Source organism: Grus americana, chromosome 3 (genome assembly GCF_028858705.1).
Source record: "Grus americana isolate bGruAme1 chromosome 3, bGruAme1.mat, whole genome shotgun sequence".
Classification (NCBI taxonomy): domain Eukaryota; kingdom Metazoa; phylum Chordata; class Aves; order Gruiformes; family Gruidae; genus Grus; species Grus americana.
In genome coordinates this window covers 108,376,433-108,399,446 of record NC_072854.1, presented here as the reverse complement: position 1 = coordinate 108,399,446, position 23,014 = coordinate 108,376,433, and the positions used below count along the sequence as shown (strand labels likewise).

Sequence of the window (23,014 nt, the reverse complement as noted above, 5' to 3'; positions counted from 1 at the left end):
TATAGAAAAATGGTCTTTTCCCCCCCTCCCCCCCCAACTAGATCTAAGAGCTCTGTGTTCCGGCATAGCTGGAGTAATACTACTACAGCTAACACTGAGGGACCAGTGAAGCTGCACGAAGGCTCTCAGGTTCTGCTGACCAGCTCCAATGAAATGGGGACAATCAGGTACATTGGTCCTACAGACTTTGCACCAGGGATATGGCTCGGACTTGAACTCAGAAGTGCCAAGGGGAAGAATGATGGCTCTGTGGGGGAAAAGCGCTATTTCACCTGTAAGCTGAACCACGGGGTCTTAGTTCGACCGAGCAGAGTAACCTATCGTGGGATTAACGGGGCAAAACTTGTAGATGATATTTGCTGAGTCAAAATGTGCTCATGCCATAGGAAATAAGGTTTTTAAAGCACACAAGAACCCATCTAGAATGCAAACTTATTTTTAAATTATTAAATCTGCATTTGCATTTTACATATATATAACTATATATATGTGTGTGTATATAATATATATTTTAATATATATATATATAAAAAATATATATACAGAGATAAAACAAGTTCGCACTAAGAAGTAAAACCACTATTCTGTTTCTGTTAAGGAAACAGCCCTTGCCTGGGAAGGTTACTGCAAAAGCATCTTGGGTTTGAGATGCTGTATTATTTGAATAACGTTCCAGTTAGAGAATGCAAGTATCTCCAGCATTCTCTAAAGTTGCTCTGTGATTCATACAGTATTTAAATCGTTTTTCCTCCACATAGTAATGCACTGATAATGCTTTGCGCATTGCCCGCTTTTGACAGAGGAGGCGGTTAATGAGTGACATTAGTCTGGTTACCAGGCACTTTGTCAATTCCAATACCAGCTGCTGGCAATAAGAAAGCAAAAAAAAAAAAAAAGAGACCCCTTTTTCAAGCAGTTGTGACATATTTTTACATTTTATCTCCCCTCCAGAATGCAAAAGGGCTGATAAATACAAGGATTTGTGGTTATCCTAGTGAACAGCAGCAATTAAATAAAAAGCCTTTAAAAAGCACAAATATGCCGCATGTCAGGCTGTGTAGTAAAAAAAAAAAAAAAAACCACCCACAAAAAAACCCCCCACTCTTTGTTGTATGCATTTGTAAAAGGAGCTACGTGTAAAAAAAACGCTCCTTAAAATATGCACTTTGCACTCTCCTGGAGAGCTTTCCCTCATTTTTAAAGATTTTTTTTCTTTGCTGTGCTGCAGGCTATAAGTATCACAGTTTTTAAATGCAAATAAACCCAGAGTGGAACTATCCATAATAGCCTCATCATAAATATTAAGTCTGTATAAATACCGCATGGTAATTCCTGCCAGTGGTATGGATTATATGCAGGGCTTTCAAGCAAGCTATTAACATTATTTGATTAATTTGTGATACATGTTTCTTTTTGTTTCCTTTGGAACAGTTTCCAGTATAAATTTCCTCTAAGCATCTTAGATAAATTAAGGATAGTTTTAGGTACAGTGTTGTAACACGCCTTGATGTGACATTATTTGGGTATCAACCTTTTGAAAGAGCTAATATTTTGTCCATGTTTTAAACATATATTTTAATTGCTCAGCATATGTAAACATTATCTTACCAGGATGGTTTTGTGTGCCAGAACAGTCATTTTATTCTTAAGTGATCTGCTTGCTCTTACCTACTTGAAGAAGTGACACTTTAAATTGCATCATAATATCCTATTTTTAGACAGAATTCTACTGCTGTTACCTTCCTTTATTTAAAATAATGCATATTGTATTCTAACTTATGGGAATTTTTAATTGGATATAAAAGCTGTAAATTTTGAATGTAAAAAAATAAAAATTAACGCTTTATATTTGAAGATGCAAATATGCAATGATGTACTGAACTTCACTTTGTCCAGTATCTGTTTCTTGCTGGTATTAGTAAAATGAAACCCTGGTGACTAGTACAGCAAAAAGAATTTTCATTAGGTCATTACAGAATGGCCATCCTCTCACCTCTGTTCTTCTGTACAAATTAGGCAAACAGGATTCAGCATAGAACAGCAACAGTAGAATACAAACCAGCAGGCTTTCCGTCTATCTTCTCACTAGTCGGTACAGAACTGCCAGTTGTTGAACCCGGTGTTCGTACAGCACAGTTCACTGCTGGCTTGTCCCAGCCTCGTGCTCCTGGGTGGGCAGTTTAGTTTCTGTGGTGAAACGCTCATTATCAGAAACGCTGTTTTTCCTGCCTGACAAGACAGAAGGGATGTAAGTGCTTTATCTGACGGTAGCTGGAGTTCTTCAGGAGCTCAGGGAGTTCATTACAGTCACACCATTTCTGTGTGGCCTATCTTCCACAGATAAGCAATATATGGGAATAACCTCTTTCCAAGTGTTTTCTAATTCACTGGTACTTCTATTTTTTTTTCTCCAAGGGTGTCAGGCTGCACCTTCCACAGCTCTGTGGCTACAGCCACTTCAGCTGGCAGTGGGGTCTCAGTGGCCTGGGCTAGCAAAGACTGCAGGACTTCATTCAGTCTTCTCTGATGGGTAGCGAAGGTGGCACAGATACTATCTGAGCAGCAGTGTAGTGTGCTTTCCCTTCAATTTCAGCTTCAGCTAGCTGCACATTTCTCCTGAAAGCTCTGGCTATCATCAGCAAGAGCACTGTAGGTTAGAGGAGCAAGTCAGGACTGTTATCAGTATGGAGCTGTTTTGGGAATGCTGAGACTCTTCTGCGAGGAAGCAAGAAGCACTGTAAATTTATGTGGCCTGAATCAGAAATAAATCAGTCCATTCCAGAAAGGATTAGATGACTGTCTTCAAGTTGGGGATGTGTTAAGGGATTTGTGCTTCCCTAAATCCAAGGTAAGTTGCCATAATCCTTTTCTCCAACTCTTGCAGGAGGATACTTTGTGTCATTAAAAAAAAAATGAATTCAGAAAATAACTGGCAGTGAAATTTGAAATTAGGTGCTATGCTGAGATCTGTACAATCACAGCCCCAGACTGGTTAGAGAAAAGACAAATGATCCTCAAAGTCCCTATAAACTATAAATAAAATATTATCTGTTTTATAAATAAATAAGCAGATGGTCCCCAGCAAGTCTGTGCTGCCTGTGTGGACTTTGAGGCTTGTCCTTGTTCCACAGCATGTCTCTGGGGTCCAGTTTCAGAAAATGTACTTCTTCAGTGCTCTCAGCAATGAAATCTTTCAAGCTTTGTTGGACACTGGCTAGAAAGGAGAGGTCACAGGTGTGACAGGAGGAGGAGAACTTAAGTCTTAAGTGTCCCAGGATGGGGAATTCATTCTAGTGAGTTCAGTCCAGTTGGAGTCCGTGATCATTTTGCAGATGTTGACAGTAATGGTTTTCTGGGCAGGGAGCCCGTGTTTTTTGAAGTGTTGCTATCCAGCAAGATCTGAGGCACAAGGATCCAAAATTGGCACTGCCGATTTGCAAATCATAACCCAGTTTCTCTGACAAGTTAACTCTTGCCACCTGTGCAACACTCACAGAGGTAACAAGTCCAGCATTTATGTCATGGCTTTTACAGAGTTCAAGTTTTGCAGAAGCCTTGTCAAACACCAGGTGGAAACTGAAACCCTGTCCCTGAAAACCACAGAGTACCCACCTGCAGACAGACAACTCTGGAAAAAAAATGGAAATTAGGGCAAAGATTGCCAGCCAGTGCCAGAGTCAAACATGGAACCAGTGACCTGCGGTACTCCTAGAAGAGCACAGGAGAGCTCCCTTCTCAGTTAAAATAAGGAGGATAAAAGTGGGGGGGAACAGAGGGAGAGGAGAGGTGCCTGCCACATACCTGCTCAAGAAAAATCTTGTTAACTAACCACAGCACCGTCCTGCAGAAGAATGAACATGTGGATAAGCAAGTGAAGGAGAATAAGGGTTATAGCTAAGTCAGTCCTAATTTCAAGGCCCTTTTCTTGAGAAAGCAGCTACCTCTGGCATAGCAGTGGTAGGGGGAGGGGAAAAGAGTGAGCATGTCAGGGCAGGAGCTACCACTTCCTGTGCTTGTCACAGGACTCCACACTGGCACTCCACTGGATTAAAATACAGCTTATAATTACACCTACTCAGTCCAGATTCAAAGAAAAATGTTGTCTTAGGATATATACATTTAGGAATGGAAGCACCCAAATGCTCTCTTCCAAGCATATACTCTGTTCTTTTATACTGGCTGGTTTCCCATAGGTAGAAGCCAGCCTTGGTGGTTTGTAATAGAAGGAACAGCACCTCTCTCTCTGTAAGAAATGTGGAGATACAACATTTGCAATGCAAACAAGTCTTAAACACTGCAGCCACCCAGGAAGGTGGCTGTCTCAGTTGAACACCACACCTGCACCTTTGCGTGTCACTGTACCTTAATACTTCTGTAACTTTATCAAGTAAAAGCTGCTGCCCAGAGACCGCCCTTGGTTATTACAGCAGTGATCTGATGTTGACACAATCATTACTCGGCCCAACACAGAAAGCCAGCTACAGTCATTTTTATTTGTCTTCATGCCTTGTGGTTCACTACACTTGTTTACAATACAAATACACTATTCAATACAAAATACTCAATGACCATATATTAGTATTTTTCTTCATAGTATCCCTGAAGTGCACAGGCCCTTCCTTTATCAACAATGTTGCATAAACTGCTGTACATGAGACAGACACTCCTATAATGAAGCTTTGTTACTAAAAGAAGCCAGATGCAGACAATTCGGACATTTTCCTGTGATGGGTTTAACTTTGGGACAGACAAACGGTGATGTCGTTGCTGCTGTGAAAGGCTGTTTTATGCTATTCCTATGTCAAGGTTCTTGTCACCCAGAAGATAGGCTCAGTAACAGGAGCAGACATGCAAAGTTAAATCCTTCATAGCCTATTTCAGACCTCTTACATCATACGGTGTGTACACGACTGTGCCCAGTGGCACTGCAGCTGCTCTCATGCTGAGCCTGTGTCCTTTTGTGAACACACAAGGAGGGAAGCCAGTGGCCTCCCCAATACTACAACACTGTGAGAGGCCGATTCAGCCAAATTAATGCAGCCTGCGTGCTTTCAACCCATGGTACCTGTGCCTCCCGTCACTGGAACAAAGCCCCTCTCCCACCACCACTCCTTCCACTGCCCCCTGAGGAAGCAGAACCACCCAAACTTCTTGCCTTGCTTCATTTCCAGACATGTGATGGGGAAAGGCTCAGTAGCAAAAGGGATGATGAAGGGACAATTGGGAAGGCAGATTAACAGGCATCCCAACCTAGTTTACCTTCAGCAGCTCACAGAATCAGAAACCTACCTAACATCTATAGGACACAGGTAACATCCACATGGAAATAAGCCATTTTCAGAGGATGAGAGTGGTAGCGCAGGATTTTCCCAGTCGTGCTTTACATCCTGTAGATCATGCTGCTTCCCACTTTTCCACTGTAGAGTGAGGAAGACACATAAGACCAGAATGTAAATATTGCCAATGAAAAAGATTAACAGTCTTAAAAAACCAAGTTCCTTAAAAAAATTATGTTGTCTCAATAAACTACTTAAAAAAAAAAAGTCATAGACAAAAATGGGTAAGAGGTTTAAAATAACTTGATTTCCCCCCCCCCCTTACAACACTGTAAGCCTAGTGTGAAGGCATTTAATAAGGGAATTTGGGATTTACACATGCCAGGGTGCTTTGGTCTGGTGAGTTCATGGTGACTGCCCTTTCTGTTCCCTGCAGCTCTGAGAACTGAACAGGTGAATCCTGCTAGATACAGAAATTAACAATTCCTAGTGCATGACCGGACAAAATGCTCTTGCTAATGGTGCACAGCTGTAGGAAATGTGCTAGAATGAAACTGCTAGAAATTGGAACAGAAGAAACACGAACACTGAACACTTCCAGATGTTGTAAGAGAAATGCTAAAATAAATTCTGTGAAGTACCTTCTGGTACAGAACATAAGCCAGTCTCCTTACAGTTGTTGAGTGAATTAGCTCTTTACACACACACACACACACACACACACACACATATACAGAGAGTCTATAACCACTGAACCGCGGTCTGTTAGGGTTACCCCAGCACACAGAGACGAGTTTCTGTTGTTTCCCTGGTCAGACTCCCTGGGAAAGGCCTTCAGAAGTTTCTTTTCTACCTCACTAAACAAACTGCTGCTAGTAATTTGTCAACCCAGGGCAAACCTGGGTGGCAACTGCAGCTCTCACATGCTCACTGGTTAAATATTCCACCGTTTCTGTCAGCCTTTCAGCTACTGTGAGATGGTGTAGTAATGCAGAGTGCCCCGGCATGAATTGTTACTTTAGTGCCAGAGTAAACAGGTACCCTTAGGGAAAGCTTTCCTCACATCACCCCGGTGATACAATCTTGCACTGTCACTGAAATCCCAGCAATGCTCTGGCAACGGGACAGATGCTTAGGCAATGCAACTGCAGAACCACCAGGAAACCGTCTTTGATGCAGCCTGAGCAGAAGTAGCAGAGCGCCCTTTAGTCCAGGCAATTAACTCATGGAAATCATTTGTCATTGATGGTAGTATTTGTTTTGTAAGAAAGAGGACAGGCAAATGCTCCAGCCCTTGTTTCTGAGTGGCAAGGTTTGATTAGCATCAATATTTACAAAGCAATTTTTGCAAACTGAGGTACTGTGCTTGGAGAGAACTCAGGGGTACCAAACTAAATGCTTGCTGTGGGAGAGCTCAGAGAGATATTTTGTTTTTTCCCACATTAAAAATAAGCCCAAACTAGATTTCTGAATTCCTCTGAATACCGAGAGTTATGGGGGTGGGGGGTGGGATTTTAAAAAACAAAACCCAAGACAAAAAACCTCACAACAATGCATTTTACACTGGAGACACTGGAAGGAAGCTTACTTAAAACCAGCTGCCAGTGCTGAACAGTATTTATCTCAATGCACTGTACGCAGCAGACTAGAGAATTTCAGTAGCAATTCACCAGTTCCCCTGACTAGAATTATCTCCTCACATCTTCCATAGGTCAGCAGAAACGTGTTTAGCTCCTTCACTGTTTACAACTCCCATTCTTCAAGAGAATTTCAGCTGAACTTCTATGATACAATGACTGCACAGCACAAGCTGCAGAGCAGTCATCGCGCTCTTGCCGTGACTGGGGAAAGCCTGCCTTCCCCCCTTCACCCCCCACTTATAACCATCTCTTGCTGCTCGTGCTTTTAAAGCTTCTTTAGAAATGCTACCTTTAACAGTATGATCTGGCAGCTTATCTGAAGTTGTGCAGCATCAGAGCTGCTGCCCCAGATCCAAGAATAAATAATTTCAGCTAGTCAAAAATGATTAATTTTGCAACATTTTGTTCTTGTGTACTCTTTAAGAACATTCATTGGCCTACAGGTCAGAGATTCTGTCCTCAGTAACACGTAAGAGACGGCAGCAAAAACTGAGTGTGTTCCTATGCAAAGGAGAGCTAAAGAAAATGATGAACTTCAGCCCTTTTGAAAATGAGAAAGCTGGAATATTTAAATGAAAATTACTATTTTATATGTGAAAGTCTTCTCATAGTGCTTACCTGCTGAATTAATTAGCTTTACCTAGACTCTAGAAAACTACCCGAGCTCGAAAGAGTGGCCAGTGTGACACTAATGCAGTCCTAGGCTGGACAGAATCCTTCCCCAGTGGCTATTTCGTGACAAGGGCTGTGAGCCTAACCACCTCGCAGATCACAAATATTCCCTTAGTTCAACCCAAGGAAGCCTTGTGCATAGCAGCAGAACACCCCAAGTGGAACCCTCATTATCCCCACCAAGCCCACGCAGCAGTGCTGCGATGGCTCACCAGGAGACGAACATAAAATGCAGAGCACCTCCTGGCTCGAGCTTCTCAGCACAAGAGCACAGCCCTGTTAACCAACCGCCACACACAATTCTGGCATTTGCCTAAAAAAGGGCTTTAGTTCTGTGTATCAGCGATGTCAGAAAGGAAGGTTAGGAGAGCATGCTATGTCCCTCCTCTTATGTTATTTTAGAAGGGTGGTGACCCAAGCCCTCCGATTTCAGTCTGCATATCTCAAAGGTTTGGAGTATGTAAACGTGGATTCTGGTTTGTTCCCTTGCGAAGACAGGAAGCTTACCTCAATGTTGGGATCCGGGGCCAGATTCAGAGTCACTTCACTGAAACAAAGAGTCTCGGACTGAAGAACACCTTCACATTCCTTTGCTGATGCTCCAGTACACCCATTTCTACGGAAACAGGCACCCCTTTTTTGGATAGCATTCATGCTAAAACAGCTCCTTGCAACCCTAAGTTGAAGTTACAAATGCACATCTTTACACATGAATTATTTCCTACATCTATGTTTTGACAACACACAACTGGAATATTTTTCATGCACAAGGTGTACAAAATGAGTCAATGCAGTGTTTGTCTTTAAACCGCTATCATACACGTATTTTGTTAAAGGAACAAGGGCTCTAAACCCTCTAAATACAGACAGTATCTGGCATCCGATTGTGGCACAATGTAGTCTTCCGCCTTTATGGTGTTGTTTGTACAGGGTATGTCAAAGGCTGTTGTAAACCTCTGAGGTATGCAGGTGGCCATCCATTTTCAGGGCATGGTAAAAGTTTCTCTCGTGACCATAGTCCTTTAAAACTTCACCTTGGTTCCACTTGACACGCACAAATTCCTGATGAAGGACACTCCTACTTTTGTAGGCCCGAATGAATTTTAAAGGGCTTTACAGGAAAAAGAAAAAAAACCAACCAACCTCCCCCCAACCTCTCCCCCCCCCCCAGCATCTACACCCATCCTCTGTGCTTCCTCTCCTCTCTCAAGCGATGCGGTATGACCAGTGTCTTTCTATTGCCCTGCCACCCTCATAACCGCTGTGCGTTCAAGGACTTTCGAAGACTGGACTGTAGCTGGAACACAACTTGGGAATGTGCCATCACGTCACCATTCAGCGCTGTTGTATCCTTTTTTGGTTTGGATGGAGGATGCTCTCCCCAAGCCCACTACAACCTCTGCCAGCTGCAGGAGATCTCCAGGTGTTCCACAGCAACCACAAGTTTGGCACGGAAAACCCCAGACATGAAACACTCAAGGTAGTGAGCTGTGGCTTCACACTAAGCAGAGAATGCACAACAGAAAAGCTCACGGGAAGGGCATGACAACAACCATGCGTATGAGTTGATGCAACAGCAGCTGGGCCTTGCAGTTAACGTCTGTTTCCTGTATCTTCCCTCCCCCTTGTTTCTTTTACTGTATTGGGGCTCCGGTGATTTGAAGCCTCTCGGGTTAGTTGAAATTACAGCTTCGAGGGTGGCACTTTTGGAGCAAGCTGGCACAAAACGGAAGGTAACACTGTCAGATCCCTTGCTCGTGGTGTATTGGGTAACAGGACATCTCTTCAAGGCTCAGGGGCCACAGGGGGAAAAGTCACGAGGGTAGAGGGCTCTCACGGCCCCTGCTGGGTTATGTGGCTCTTGTTTCTAAGGACGGGGTCCTCGTAACTGCTAGCGCAAGGTGGCGTGGAGGCTTCCAAGGGTAAGCCCTGCTGTTGGTATCCATAGTTGACATTCCCACAGGGGAAGTGGCGGAGCCTAAAGAGAGGCACTTCTTTAACACTTGCTGTTAGGGACGATGGCTCTAATAGCAGGGAGGAGCCTGGCAGCCTGCCAGTCACAATGTTGGGCCCCACAGTACAGTTTCCTTCCTGTCCCAAATTCTCCCTCTCGGGCATCTCCTTCTCCAGCAGAGAACTGTTTTTGCTGGCCTGCTTCTCCGCAAACCAGGAACCATAGGTTGGATTCCAGAGGTTGGTGGGCTTGTTTCTGGAGCCCCGGCTTTTGTGCAGCTCAGAAGGGGGATTGGACTGGGCATAGGCCATGTTGATGTGTCCTCCTGCTGAGGCTGACTGCGCCTTCCCTGGCACTGGTGGTTCCAAGGCTCCCACTTTCCCTAGAGGTTTTCCAGCTGACGGCAGGGGTGCTGGAGATGGCAGAGTTTGCTTGTCATCCTTTCTGTCTTGGTGTGTGGAGACCAAGAGAGGAGGAATTCCTTCTGGATCGTCGGGGCGCATCGCTACCTTCTCCTCCTCCTCAGCTGATGGGCCATATTCTACTGGCAAAGCAGTGTTGATGACATCTGGATCCTGCCGGAGAGAACAATGAGAATTTCTCAAAGTCTGCTACCATACTCAGACTTGATTAAAAACCCGACACATCTGACAGCTGCATGCTGTGATCACAGAGTATCTTTCCCTGAGACCATCTTTCACAGAGCCCATATTCCATGAGTAAAAGATGCTGACAAAATGCAGTTAACCGTGAGATGCAATGGAATACCCTTAAAAATCAAACTCTTTAAAAAAAAGCAACCCTAAAACTCACCACAGAACAGCAGAGGCACAAAAACAATGAAAAACATTTTTTATGTCCAGCCAAATTTCCTGTGGGAATGTTGTTTTGGAATCTATATCATCTTGAAGTTCATAACGTTCTCAGATAATATTGAGAAAGTTTCAGCCATGAAAGTATTGCCTCCACACAACAAGGGAGGAATGAGAATGCAGAGAGGAGGCAATACTGGCAGACCCCTTGAAGCCTGAATCCATAGGGACTGTGGTTCTGAGCTATTTAAGCAGTTTTGAAAATTAAACTGAGAGAAAATGTGGTTATCTGGGCAACCATTAATTATTGCTAGATGCCACGGCAAGCAGAAAACAATGCCTCTGAATCCCAGGATCCAAACACACATGAAAAACAGACCAAGCCTCCCGAACAGTGAGGGAAAGCAAACTGAGGCAAGTAACTGTGTGAGGCCACACAAGAAGCCTGCGCTGATGCAGGCAGCAAAACATCTTCCAAACTACTCCACTCCTCATAAGCTAAAAATAGTGGTAAAAATAATAAATAAATCAATCAGATTTCAGCCTAGAAAGCCAGACACATCTTTCCCCCCGCTGCTTAGCCTTGGAATCCCCACTCCTTTAGCATGGCAGTCTCCACCTGTCTTCTCCAGCACAGTCAGATCCAGAAAGCTGCTGACAGCTGCAGAAGCTGCCTGCAAAGGCTGCTCTGAGCCAGGACCATTTCTGCTCAGTGCTGACCGTGTCTTAAGGGTAAACACTGGGATGAAGTGGCTGGCGTGAAGCACGTGAAGTTTGTATGGGTGCTGGCCTGTCTTACCTCTTTTGCTTGTTGGAATCTGTGCCTTTATAAGCAGAAGCAGAGCTACTGGCCTGCTATTTGTAAAGCTGTGTAAGCTTGTGTAAGCCTGTGCCTTTCAGCAGTGAAAGACACGAAGAAGGATCAACCACCCGATGGGGTAAATATCCCAGCCAGGATACCTCAGTCTGTGCCAGGCTGACATCAGTCTCTCTGGAGTGCTGACTGCAGTAATACAGTGCTGCCTTCTCATCTCATGTTCTGGCTCGCCTAAACCGCTCAACAGGAACGCTCTCCACCTCTTTCATGGGAGATGGATGAACACTGATACCTGAGTGCAGTACTCGATCCTCTCCAAGATTATGGCAAAATTTGGCCGGTCTTCGGGCTGGTGCTGCCAACACTGGGTCATAATGCGGTAACTGAAAGAGCAGAACATGAGATGCTCATAAATGCCAGATCCTGTGGGTACATAACAGCTGGTCGCTGCAGACTAGAAACCACAAGCAGGCATCACCACTCTGACTTATATAATAACTTAAGAGTGCTCTGCCTTCCCCAGAGTCAGACAACTGATGTACTGGTAACCACTGAAATGTGGCCACCAGTGGGGTAAAACCCGCAGCACGAGAGAAATAACCCACCCACCCAAAATCCATGGGCAATTCAAAGGCAGGCAGGGCTACAGAGAGTGGAGCCCAGTTTTCCCTACCTGTGAACAGTCTTACACACTTGCAGTTTCACAGCTAACCTAAGACACAGAAATATTGCACCACCTTTGATCACACAAGCAGTGGCGAGTACTTCTCAAAGGGGCCCTGAATTTTTCTCCAAAACAGACAGAAAAATTAAATAGTAGAGAAGTCTCTGGCACTCAAGTCCACTAAGGCAGATCAGCCAAAATAAGATCAATCTTCAAAGCCATTAACTTTTGACTAGAGAACAGCATTCAAAACTTATTTGCGTGAATATATAAAAGTTAAAATCTCATACACAGGGCCAGGGCAGTTTTTAGGTGGATCCATCCTTCCTCCATTGGTTACAAACTCCAGAACCTCCTGGTTACTTTTGCTAGGGTAGGGCATGTATCCCAAAGAGAATATCTCCCACAGCAATACGCCAAAGGACCTGAATACAGAAGAGAAGGAAAACGAAGTGAAGGATATGGGAATGACCATTACGGAGTGGCAATGCCCTTAGCTGCAGTACCATCAGCATTGCTCTTTGCAGTCTGTGCTCAGGCAGCTTGTGGAAATCACTGCTGCAGGATTCAGACATAAATAAGCTGCACAGTTGTAATGGTGGATTTTGAATCTTTTGATGAATGCTAGTAGTTGACTGTTAAGTCAGTAAAGTCTACAATATAGGTAGGGAAATCTGGTTGCTTTGCCTTTGTACTCAGCACTGTTCAACTAGCTGTAAGAAATGTGAAAGTCAGGTTATGCTTTTCTGAAACATCAGCCACTGCTGGAGACAGGACGGAGGGGAGCAGTGGCCTAACAATTACGATCAAGTTTTCCTCCTGAATAAGCTACCCTGCATGAAATAACAAGCCAGTGAATCCCCGCTGATGCTCTGGGCCTCCCAACCCTCACCTGTATAGCACAATAAAAACATTCCCCAGCTAACACCCCAGCCCTGGGCCTGTGTGGTGTGGTCTGCAAAGCCCTGGGGACAATGGCTGGGACAGGATCCCCCTCAAAGCATTCATCGGGCAGCTGCTTGGAAATCTTGTTGATTAAAATTGCAGAAGAGCTATGAGCAGCAACGGGAAACTCTTCTGCTTGGTGCTGAGACAGGCAGCAGCTCAGCTGTATGAGAGCGTGCACCTCCTCTTCTCTGCTGGGGCTTGCTCAGGAGCTGTGTCCTGACCACCAGCCCCTTCCCCTCCACACGCGTCCTGAGCTTTGGCCTCCTGCTCACCCAATTTCCCTCCCCTTCCTCTGGCCACTGGCAACTCAAGAGCCTACAATGCTGCTGCAGGCCAGGAGAAAGATGAAAGCCACAATATATGATGCCCTTCTCCCTCACTGACAGGACGGATCCTGCCTGCAGTCTCTTATGCTGCTTTCCTTTGTGTGGAACTAACACCTTCCTCCCTGTAGCAGCAAAGCAGCACCTGCATCGGCCTCAACCTCCCTCCTCTGCCTGCTCACCTCCCCAGTAGCACCCGCATTTGCACAGCTCTGATCTTTCCGTTCCCTTGTCTCCTTCAAGGTTACTGGCTCTGAAAGACCCAGCTTGTCTTTTTAGTAAAGGAGAAATGAACAACAGCACGTATTTTTTACAAAATATTCACACTTTACAAAAGGGGTTACAACAAAGACAGGATGGAGAAGGAAAAGAAGCGCACCATGTGTCTGTTTTTGATGTAAATATCCCTTCCATGAAAGCCTCAGGAGGCATCCATTTGACAGGCAACATTGCACACCCACCCTTCCGGTAGTAGCTGGCTCTGCAAAGAACAAACAAAGACTCAGCCAAGAATTCAGAAAATGCCATTCATTTGGGATTTTTATAATTACAAATATTATGACCCAGAGGAGAGACTAATTTAGGCAAAACAGCATGGCAGAGAAAATGCTGAAGACACCTGTTCCTTCTCTCAAAAATAGTGGCAATGGGCAGACCATGGAAGGACTGCTCTAACCTCCCTCACTTTAGGCTTGATTTGATGAACCCAAGTTATCCTTATCTGTGTGCGTACTTCTAGTGAATTACTCACATAGTAAATTGCTGCTGGCAGAGCCATCCTCCTGCACTTTTCAGCCACAGCAACATCTCCACCTCACCTCACGTGTTTGCTTTGAACATCCTCACCAAAAATAAACAAAGCTTGTTCCAAATGTACCCAGTCTAAAGCACTGCAAACGAAATCCAAAACCCTCAGTGAGAACGAGGGGTTGATGAGGAGGATGCTCGGCCGTTAGAGCCTGGGAAGTAGTACAAAAACCACCTCCTGTGCTCCTGAGACAGGAAGTACATCCATCCTTTAGTGTCATCGTCATTTAAAACAAAATCTATGAGCCCCAAATTCAGTGCTGGCAGCTGCAGGAGGCTGCTCATGCAAGCTGGTTTCGCTGTTTGTAACTACACAGCCAGAGCATCCAAAGGATATTCCTGGACACAGAAACATGTGCAAACTTCAAAGGCACCTTTGAAAACTCAGCACCAAAGCGTTCATCTTGGCAGTCGGTTCTGCTGATTGTGTGAGTGTGACAGATGCTACTTTGTCCCAGCAGAGTCCCATCTGACAGTGGAGTAGAGTGGGGTTAAAAAAAGTAGAGCAGGTTAAAAAAAAAAAAAAAAAAAAAAAAGGCAAGGCACTGGAATAAACAGTGCAGGTGACTGAGTGAGTATAAGGCATTCCTTCCTCCAAGTCAGAGGCAAATCAATTCCTCAGCACAGCAGGACAAGGTACTGCACTTCTGGAGTTGCTATCTGGAAGATGAGATATCAAACTGCAGCCCTGACTGCTCGTGGTCATTAAAGATTTCCTGGCACTTCTTGCAAGAGCAGAGTAGTTAACCCTGTGTCCTGGCTGAATTCCAGTTTGGGTGATTACATTTTCCTGACCTTCCTCTGCACCTTCCCCCTTTATCTGCAGTAAATTGAGGAGATTTACTGATGACACCAAACCAAAGGGGCAGGGGTAGTACCAAGGAGAGAAATTAAACTCAGAATGATTTGGGACCACAAAACAAAAGGGCACATCAATGCCATTCGGTTTGGAGAAAGGAAAGACAAGAAAGCGAGGACAGAGTACAAGAGGGAGGAAAAATGCCTTCCATGACCAGCAGATTTCATTACCCAGAAGAAAGCTGTCAGCAGTGGGAAAAGTCTCCAGAGCACAGTTAAACTACAGATGAAGGCAAACACCAAAAAAGTGTTAGCTGGGATTCACCAGGGTGGGATCTCTCCACTCTCTCCTTGCTAGGGTTAAACAGAGCAGCACAGGAGCCTGCTATCCTGTGCAAACACCGCTCCTCCCTCATTTTAGCAAGCTTTCACTTGCAGATACCCTGGGCTCAACTCTGCTACCTGTATATATCCCGGGCCATTCCAAAGTCTCCAATTTTAGCCACTCTCCCAGGCCCTCGACAGGTAAGAAGGCAGTTCCTGGCAGCAATATCCCTACAAGGAAAGGGAAGAAAAGCAACAGAAAGAGAAGAACCACTTAATCATTCAAGAATTTTGCAAGACAAAACCAAAACAAAGAATAGTACCTACTTGCCTGAGCTGCAGAGAGCCCACAACAGCCAGAAACATCAGTTTATGGATAACTAGTGATGCCCCAAATTCCAATCTACCCCAACAGCAGGAGCAATTCTGCTCTTTAACATTTTCTCTTTAAACTTCACATAACATCTTACACCTGAATGGATGTGCCTCCTGTGAGCCTCCCTTCACCCCAGGAGCTATTTTTAAGTCTCTAAGGAGCTGCAGGCAATGAGGCTGATTTCAGCAATGTACTAGTCCCAACATCAAGCCATCGGGGGAATGATCCACTGTCCTGTTCCTAGAGTGCTTGTTCAAATATTGTAAAACGGGTGTTGTACTGTCAGAGACAGGAAGAATAACAACGTACAGGCATTGCTCTGAAGACTGATGGTATGAGCCTGAATCTGTGTATGCAGGTAAAGCACCAGCTTCACCTCCACTGGGCGGAGAAGTAAACCTTGAGATCTGAATAATATGGTGGCATACCTTGCGGGTGACACTTTCAGAAGCGTGAACTACAATCTCTCTCTGCTCATCTCTACCCAGTGCTATGAGCAGAATTTTGGACACTGGCCAAACACCCTGTCCTGCAGGAGCAGGTAACAACAGTCATAAAGTGTTGCACTTCTGGCTGTACTTGTAGATCCAATTCTTCAAGAGGGAGAAGAAAGTGGTTCCAGAATGAGCAGAAAGGCACTAAGCAAAATTTATGACAGGGAGAGCTTTCAAGACTGCTGTTACAAGACCGTGTTTCCAATTGTGTAGCCAAACAGACTGTGCAAGTGCAGGCACTGAGACAGAGCTGAGGATCTTTGGTAAAACTACAGTCCTCTGCAACCTGATTTATAGCAGCCTTTCTGTTAATTGCTTTTATTATCCTGATTTTATCTACCTTGTTTAAAGGTATCCAGCCACTAGAGTGCAGCAGGACATAAACATATCAAGCAGGGCATTACAAGTCTGTGCTAGTCCTGTATGCAAGCCATGCCCATGCTGACACAGATGCATTCACCTACCTGTGAATGAAGTGGTTCTCCTCCAGGTACTGACACCCACAAGCAATGTCACGAGCCACATGGAGCAAGTCCAGCATGGAAAGGGAGGAGGGCTGATTCTACCAAAAGACAAGGGACGAACATGGGTTAAAAGCAAAAACATGGCATGATTTGTCACTGAAACAGCGCTGGGAACTTTCCAACAAGTGACATATCTCAGATGTTAATACACAAAGGGATCACATAAATGCACAAGAGAGAGTTCGTATCCATGAACTATGCAAAGGCTGTGCTGGCACAATGTCATACAAATCCCAGGGAGAGAATAAGAACAGCTGGATCCGACTTTCCAGTTCCATTGAGATGCCCCTGTAAGAATTTACCCCAGTTCTCATGGGAGACGCTTCTGAATTTTCAGCATGAATTTGAGGAGATCTGTAGCCTGAACTGGTCCTCACTCAGTTTCTTTGTATTATTGCTAGCTCCTCTCTAAAGTCACCTTGAACAATGAGAATGACATTTTGTATAATGGCATGAGTCACACTTGCTCTTTCCCTCCTCCACATCTGTGTAGGTTTTATCTTGCCCTCAGAGCACTGACAAGGGTTTGCGTAGCCAACGGCTATGGAAGACTAAGGCTGCCAGCTCCTTGTTCCTGCCTCTCTGATGAAGTCTACACCTCTTGCCAGCAGGAGCCAGATGCTTTAGAGTAAAAAGGGCAGGCTTAGCACCAGCTCGCATTTGCTGGCCTCTAAAGCCAAACCATCAGCTTCTGCACTGAGGTGTGAATCAGCGATCCCTGCGGCCAGTCCTGTGGGGGAGGAGCAGATCGCTGCAGCCAGCGGGGTGATGACAAACAACTGGGTGGCAGTGACTGCTTATTCCACAACAGCCATTTGCTATCTAAGTGTTTATCTGTGGCCTTAGTTATTGGACCAAACAAGCCCATCCCACCCTCTAGCTCTCTCTTATGACACCTACCATTCCGCCCAGTGCCCAAAAGGCCCACCTGCCCACAGGTCTTTCCCACTGGTGCACAAACCAGCATGGGTTCTCCAGTGACAGGGACTGCTGGCTCTGCCAGCCCATCTCTTGTGACAGAACATATCTCCAAACTGATGCAATGCTGTGCTGGCCATCCCACCTGACCTAAACCACTGCTAACCAGGACTGGAAATAAGTTCAGGCTCTGCAGCAGCCAGCAGTTAAACAGTGGGCATTGGCTGGTAAAACCTAAAAAAGTCTTAATGTCTTCTGAAGAGATTAGGAAAAACCTGGCCTCAATACTTGACTAATGAAATAACTGAAAAACGCTGCATCTCTGATGAACAAAGCCTGTTTTTTTCAGTGCAGTGCCATAAAACAAAATTGTTTGTGACTATGTATCACCTGCTTATATTTTATTATTTACACAGTACAGTTCATTGCATATATATACACGTAACTGATTCTTTAAAACCCAGGACTGTGCCTCCCCCTAAACCTTTCTTATTGTAGACTAACCATTTCCTGAAAACATAAAGTCTCTCCCCCATGCCCTTTTGTGGGGAAGGAAGAATCATCTTTTTTACCTCTGTGAGTTAAAGTGACTCACCAGCTACACAAGATGACTACAGTAAGAAAGGATGCAGATACCTTCTTTTTCCCTTTCAGGGCATAACCAAAAGGAAATGAGTATCTCGATCTACCCATTCCCTCCTCTTCTGAGCAAGGGTCAGAAACCTGAAGTGAAAACCGAGTAAAAAGCCCAATTCTTTACTGTGCAATCAATTCCAGACCTGAGCTATACCGCAAGGCAGTCAGTAGGCTGAAGCCACAAGCTGATCTGAACAGCATAGCTTTTTTTCTCTTTTTCCCTTTTTTACCCCTTCGTTCCCCTCCTTGGATGAATTCCTTCCACTTTTTATTTGGCTAAATACAGTCCTAAAACAGATGTGACTGCCCAGCCAAGGACAATTTAGCCATGTAATTTGTTTGAAAAATGGAGGTTTGGGATTCATTTTGCAAGGGGAGCAGCCTTGAGACACCAAAGGATTCATTACAGCCTTTGGTCCCCAGATGAATGGACAATGCCAGCTGCAATGCACCACTGCTCAGAGCAGTGGGCACGCTGCAGGCACTAGTATGACACCTCCCCGGCTGAGGTGGAATCTTGCTAAAGGTGAATGAAATTCTGTGTATTGTTCAGTGTAATCACTGCTCTGTGCAACAGGCTGTACATCACAAAGGAGAGGAATAATTTATCCGTGTACAATTTATCTTCCAGAGCTGTTCTTTGATTGCTGTGCTGTGTGTGAGAAAGATCAGCACTGAACTTCCCAGAACGGACAATTCTGCAACGCTCATAATGAGCAAAGGCTCCAATTCCAGGCGTCTCTGAATCTACCAGACTGCCTCTCTCCAGACGAGGGGGAAGGGGTAATCCTGTAATAAATATGAAACTTTATTAGAAACGGAACACAGAAACCCTTCAGGGCTGTAAACCCTGGACTCATGGAGAAGAATGAATCTGAAGCTTATGGAGTAGACCCGGCTGGCATAAACTGACAATATTCCACAAGAGTCACTGGTATTGTATCAGTGATGTTGGGTGAACATTTGGCTTACACGTATAATCATTCTTGCGTAGAGTCCAGAGAAATCATTATATGTTGGTTGAACATAACATTGCTTTCATTATTTGCATGAAGAACACAGATGAACAATGTGCAATAACCTGTGCTAGCAGCATTGTGATCTCCCATTAAGTTGGATCCCATGTCCCGATATCTCCTGTGGTAGCTCTAGCTGCCCACTTCATGTCCCTCGCAATGTCTTAAGTTCCCCCTTCCCTTGCTACACCTTCTCCTCCACCATTCCCCCTGCTCCCTTCCACGCTTCTCAGTGGCTGAGTGCATGGCAGCATGCTGCGTGTGTCTTGCTCCAAGTCACACATGTTCTCACTGGCCAGTGGCAAGCCAAACGAGAACTGTTTTGCTTAGCGGTCACTCTAGCATGGGGCTTTTTCCTGAAGCCTTGGAATTAATGCCAAATTTAATCTGACTGCAACTGGCAAATGAATTCAAAGTTACTAGCAGGGGAGTGGGGAGAGCAAGTGGGGGATGAAGGTAGAGAATGAACACATAAATCTCTCTTTTGCAATCAGGCTGAAAGCAGATGTAGGTGGGAAAGATAAGGTAGTAAGAAAATCATCTGGAAAATAAAAACCTGGAAAAAACCAAGGGGAAATGACAACAGAAATTCATATGGTGCTTACTGCACAGTAAGCAGTGCACCTCTGTTACTGAATCAGTCAGCTAGGTCTTGTGTGTGCAATTAATTCCTGTTGGAAGCAAAGCTCATCGAAGCCTGTTTACGCTGCACTGTTCCTTGTCTTTCCTTTCCTTTAATGGGCCTGGAAAGCTAGACGTCCAGTCTGCTATGCCTACCTTCTGCCTGTCTTCCCTGAATGAGCAATAGGAGGAACAAAGCAGCTCAGGGTCCATTAAGAGCAGTGCAAAGATACATCCAGCAGTACTGAGCCACAGACCTTATGTACAGAGACTCTGTCATACCTCGAGTATATGCTGAGGGTAAATCCACTTCCACAGCTGGATCCCATACTTCACAAAGCACAACACCCTGCACACATCTCATCTCCCTTCAGTCAGTCTCCTAGCCTCATAGTTTCTGAGCCAGCAGTCAAACATGTGCACCAGAGGCTGACTTCTCAGCACTCACAGGTGCCATTAGCCCCTCAGAAGCTGCCCTGGCAGCCAGACAATGAATTACTCTGTCATTCTCACCAGGCAGCCATCACATGGGATGGCAGCAGAAGCAGGGCAAGGCAAAGGGAAGGAAGGTGTTAGAAGTGGAGCAGAAACTTACGGATCTGTCTTCACACAGACAGGTTGTTCACATTCACTCAGCTGTTAAAGAGGGACTGGAAACTGTTTTTCTGAATCAGTTCCAGCTTGCAACTGTCCATCTGCATTTGAACCTCAGCTTTCCCAAAGTGCGACTTGCATGGGACAGAGCAGAAAGCAGCAGCAGCAGCCCCAGGTCTGCTTCAGCCCTCGGAGCAAGTTAAATTGCAGGAATAGGGGAGCATATTCAAGGTGCCGGGAATGGCCCCTGTGTGTAGTAGTAGTTATGGTCACTAAAGACAAGGAAAGAAGAGGAAAGGAAGGAGAGACTGTGAAGCCAGAAAAAGAAATACCAAGGAAGTAATGTATGCTGTGCCTGGAGTGAACCATCCACCTCTTCTGACATTAGCTTTCACAGGGGGAGCACAGAGCTACCACTAACAGAAATGGAAGCCCTGGCATGCAAGGAGGAACTCATGACTGGGGCAGGGGCAAACAGAAAGAAACCCCTCAGATCAGAAGGCCCCCATGACTGCATCCTATAAAGATTAAGGGCTTTTCATCCGCAAAAGCATCTGGTTCATTTTACTGCAAGAAGGTAATAATTCCTGCTGTTCAGGACTAATGTTCTTAGTGCTTCCTCACAAGATCCTGATGGTTACTGAGCTGGCTTCTCTCTCTAATTTAACGAGCCAAAAAGATGGTTCCATTGCAAAGTGATGGATGCCCTTGCCCTACACCATCCTGTTTCACCTGCCACTTCACACATCTAGCACAGCCTGTCCTGGAAGTTTTGAACAAAACATCCACCAGGCAGCATACCTTTCCCATGTCATTTTGCTCTGCACCGGATGAGAGCAGAGCCCACACTGCAAAACACAAATTTCTGTTTTCACCTACTGCAAAGTTCAGCCCATTTGTATGAGCTGACAAGAGCATCTCTAGGTGCTACAGAAAACCAACCTCTATTTATAAAGACTGCTTGCTCACATTTCAAACATCTTGACTTTCTGGGGGTTTAGCCTTCTCATCCAGGCAGGAGCCACTTCATTGCAAGCCATCCAAGACTGCAGTGCTCCTGAGCAACACAAACCATTTTATATGTCTGAAAACCAGACTGCAAGGAAAAACCAGAAAGTCAATCTGTTTCTAGATACCTCAAGGAAGAATCTTATTTATATTTGTTAGAGCCAATTTGTGTGTCTCTCGTACTGATAAAATCCAGCATTTTGCCCTGTGTCAAAGAAGTGTAGAGACAGACTATGAAGCTGGGCCCTGGTGCTAAACTTCAACAACATCTGGGTGCCTTTCTGATCCAGTGACTCAGAGCAAACTTTATTCTTCTGAAATACTGATTCCTTTCCAGAAGTTGTAATTGATTTCTCACATATTTCTAACTGACTGCCATTTCCTATTGATGCTGATTTCAGTGGGAAAATCTTTAAAACTCTGGACTAAAGATATTTGCTATCGGGACAACAGCTCCAGGCTGGATTCTCTTCTTGTCTATGTCAAACTTGCACTGACACATATCCACAGAAATGCACCTGATCAGCAGTTAAGTAACGGATTTATCATTAATAGCTCAATGCTTCCCCCCAACCCGCCCCCAGCTGATGTGAGGAAGGCAGAAGTAAAGCTTAACTTTTTTTTTTTTAAACTTTGATTTTGTTCTTTCTTTGCTAGATAGCATTGCAGATACTATCTGAAGTCCAGGGATGAAGCACCTTTGCATAACCCCGGCAGCATCTGTTCCCTATAGATCTGTGTCCTGCCCCCACAGTAGTCTTTTAGCAACAGAAATTTTCGACCTTCTAAAATGCTGGGAAATAGTATGCATGGATCAGCTCTTTTGTAGTTATGTATTTGCCTTGTGGCAGCAGCTTACTAAATAAAATTCAATTTTCTCTTTTCTTACCGGTCTAGGCCGTGTCTCTCTCAGGAATGATTTCAGGTCACCTCCAGCCATGAGCTCTAGCAGGATGAAACGGGGCAGTGCCTGCAAGCTCACTCCGATACAGCGCACAATATTCTGGTGGTTGAACTTGCTGTGGAGACAGGGAGACTCAATTAAGGAGCAACTTTGATCCAAAAAGCACAACTGCAGAGAAGAATCAAAATGTTTTGCTGCGGGGAATGCTTTTTTTTCCCCCCAGAAAGTAACAAATCTCAAAGGTAGGGTAACTGGATAAAGCTAAAGCACTACCCCTGCACTCTATATGTCTGGGGAAGGAGTGACTTTTGGCTGCTTTTCCTCTTCCTATATTCTGCATCCTTTCTGGGCTACAGCAAGACTTGTGGGCCATAGGAAGCAGAGAATGACTCATAAGAGAGGAGAGTCTGCTCCTAATTTCCCTATTCAAGGGGCAGAAGTTGGGCTAGGGCAGAATTGTTCCAAATAACCTACTGACGCAGGGATCTGCTTCTGTAGGGGATATTCCTCAAGGTCTAGTCTCTAATACTTCCTTATTTCTCCATGTGCTGACCTCAATGTGATGGGAAACTATTTCCATGGATTCTAGGACTCAGTTACTGACACATGACATGACAGCAGCATTAAGGCAATGCCATCTGTTAGTTTTGACTAGTCAAACCCAAATTCCTAGGGTTTGGTTTTACCTCATGTTCTGATCTCTAAGAAAAATCAAAGGATCCTATTATCAATTCTGAAAACTAGGTCTAAAGATTTTCACTTTGGATAATGAAAACCAGTTTGTACCCTCTTGGAAACTTAACCCTTAATCATCTGGTGCCTCTTCATTCGTAAGAAGAATAGAAAAGGATGGTAATGCCTATCCTCTTTGTAAAATACTGACAGCCA

At 44.7% G+C, this 23,014-nt stretch overlaps 2 protein-coding genes across 12 annotated transcripts in view; one reads left to right on the top strand and one right to left on the bottom strand.

Moving 5' to 3' along the window:
• The window catches only part of CLIP4 (CAP-Gly domain containing linker protein family member 4), a 33,446-nt gene extending 32,352 nt beyond the window's left edge, over window positions 1-1,094 (top strand). For 9 of the 11 annotated variants that reach the window (XM_054822157.1, XM_054822154.1, XM_054822153.1 and 6 more), the window contains one exon: window positions 42-1,094. In XM_054822157.1, the coding sequence (XP_054678132.1) occupies window positions 42-363 (322 nt within the window). In that variant the 3' untranslated portion in view covers window positions 364-1,094. The remainder of the gene's footprint in view (window positions 1-41) is intronic. The other 2 variants (XM_054822162.1, XM_054822161.1) reach the window with 1 other exon arrangement.
• A 3,379-nt stretch (window positions 1,095-4,473) lies between these two features.
• The window catches only part of ALK (ALK receptor tyrosine kinase), a 324,766-nt gene continuing 306,225 nt past the window's right edge, over window positions 4,474-23,014 (bottom strand). Inside the window, exons 23-30 of the mRNA XM_054822404.1 lie at window positions 22,112-22,241; window positions 16,370-16,467; window positions 15,174-15,266; window positions 13,486-13,587; window positions 12,126-12,260; window positions 11,464-11,554; window positions 8,096-10,117; window positions 4,474-5,417 (exon numbers count right to left, since the gene is read on the bottom strand). Of these exons, the coding sequence (XP_054678379.1) occupies window positions 9,422-10,117; window positions 11,464-11,554; window positions 12,126-12,260; window positions 13,486-13,587; window positions 15,174-15,266; window positions 16,370-16,467; window positions 22,112-22,241 (1,345 nt within the window). The 3' untranslated portion in view covers window positions 4,474-5,417; window positions 8,096-9,421. The remainder of the gene's footprint in view (window positions 5,418-8,095; window positions 10,118-11,463; window positions 11,555-12,125; window positions 12,261-13,485; window positions 13,588-15,173; window positions 15,267-16,369; window positions 16,468-22,111; window positions 22,242-23,014) is intronic.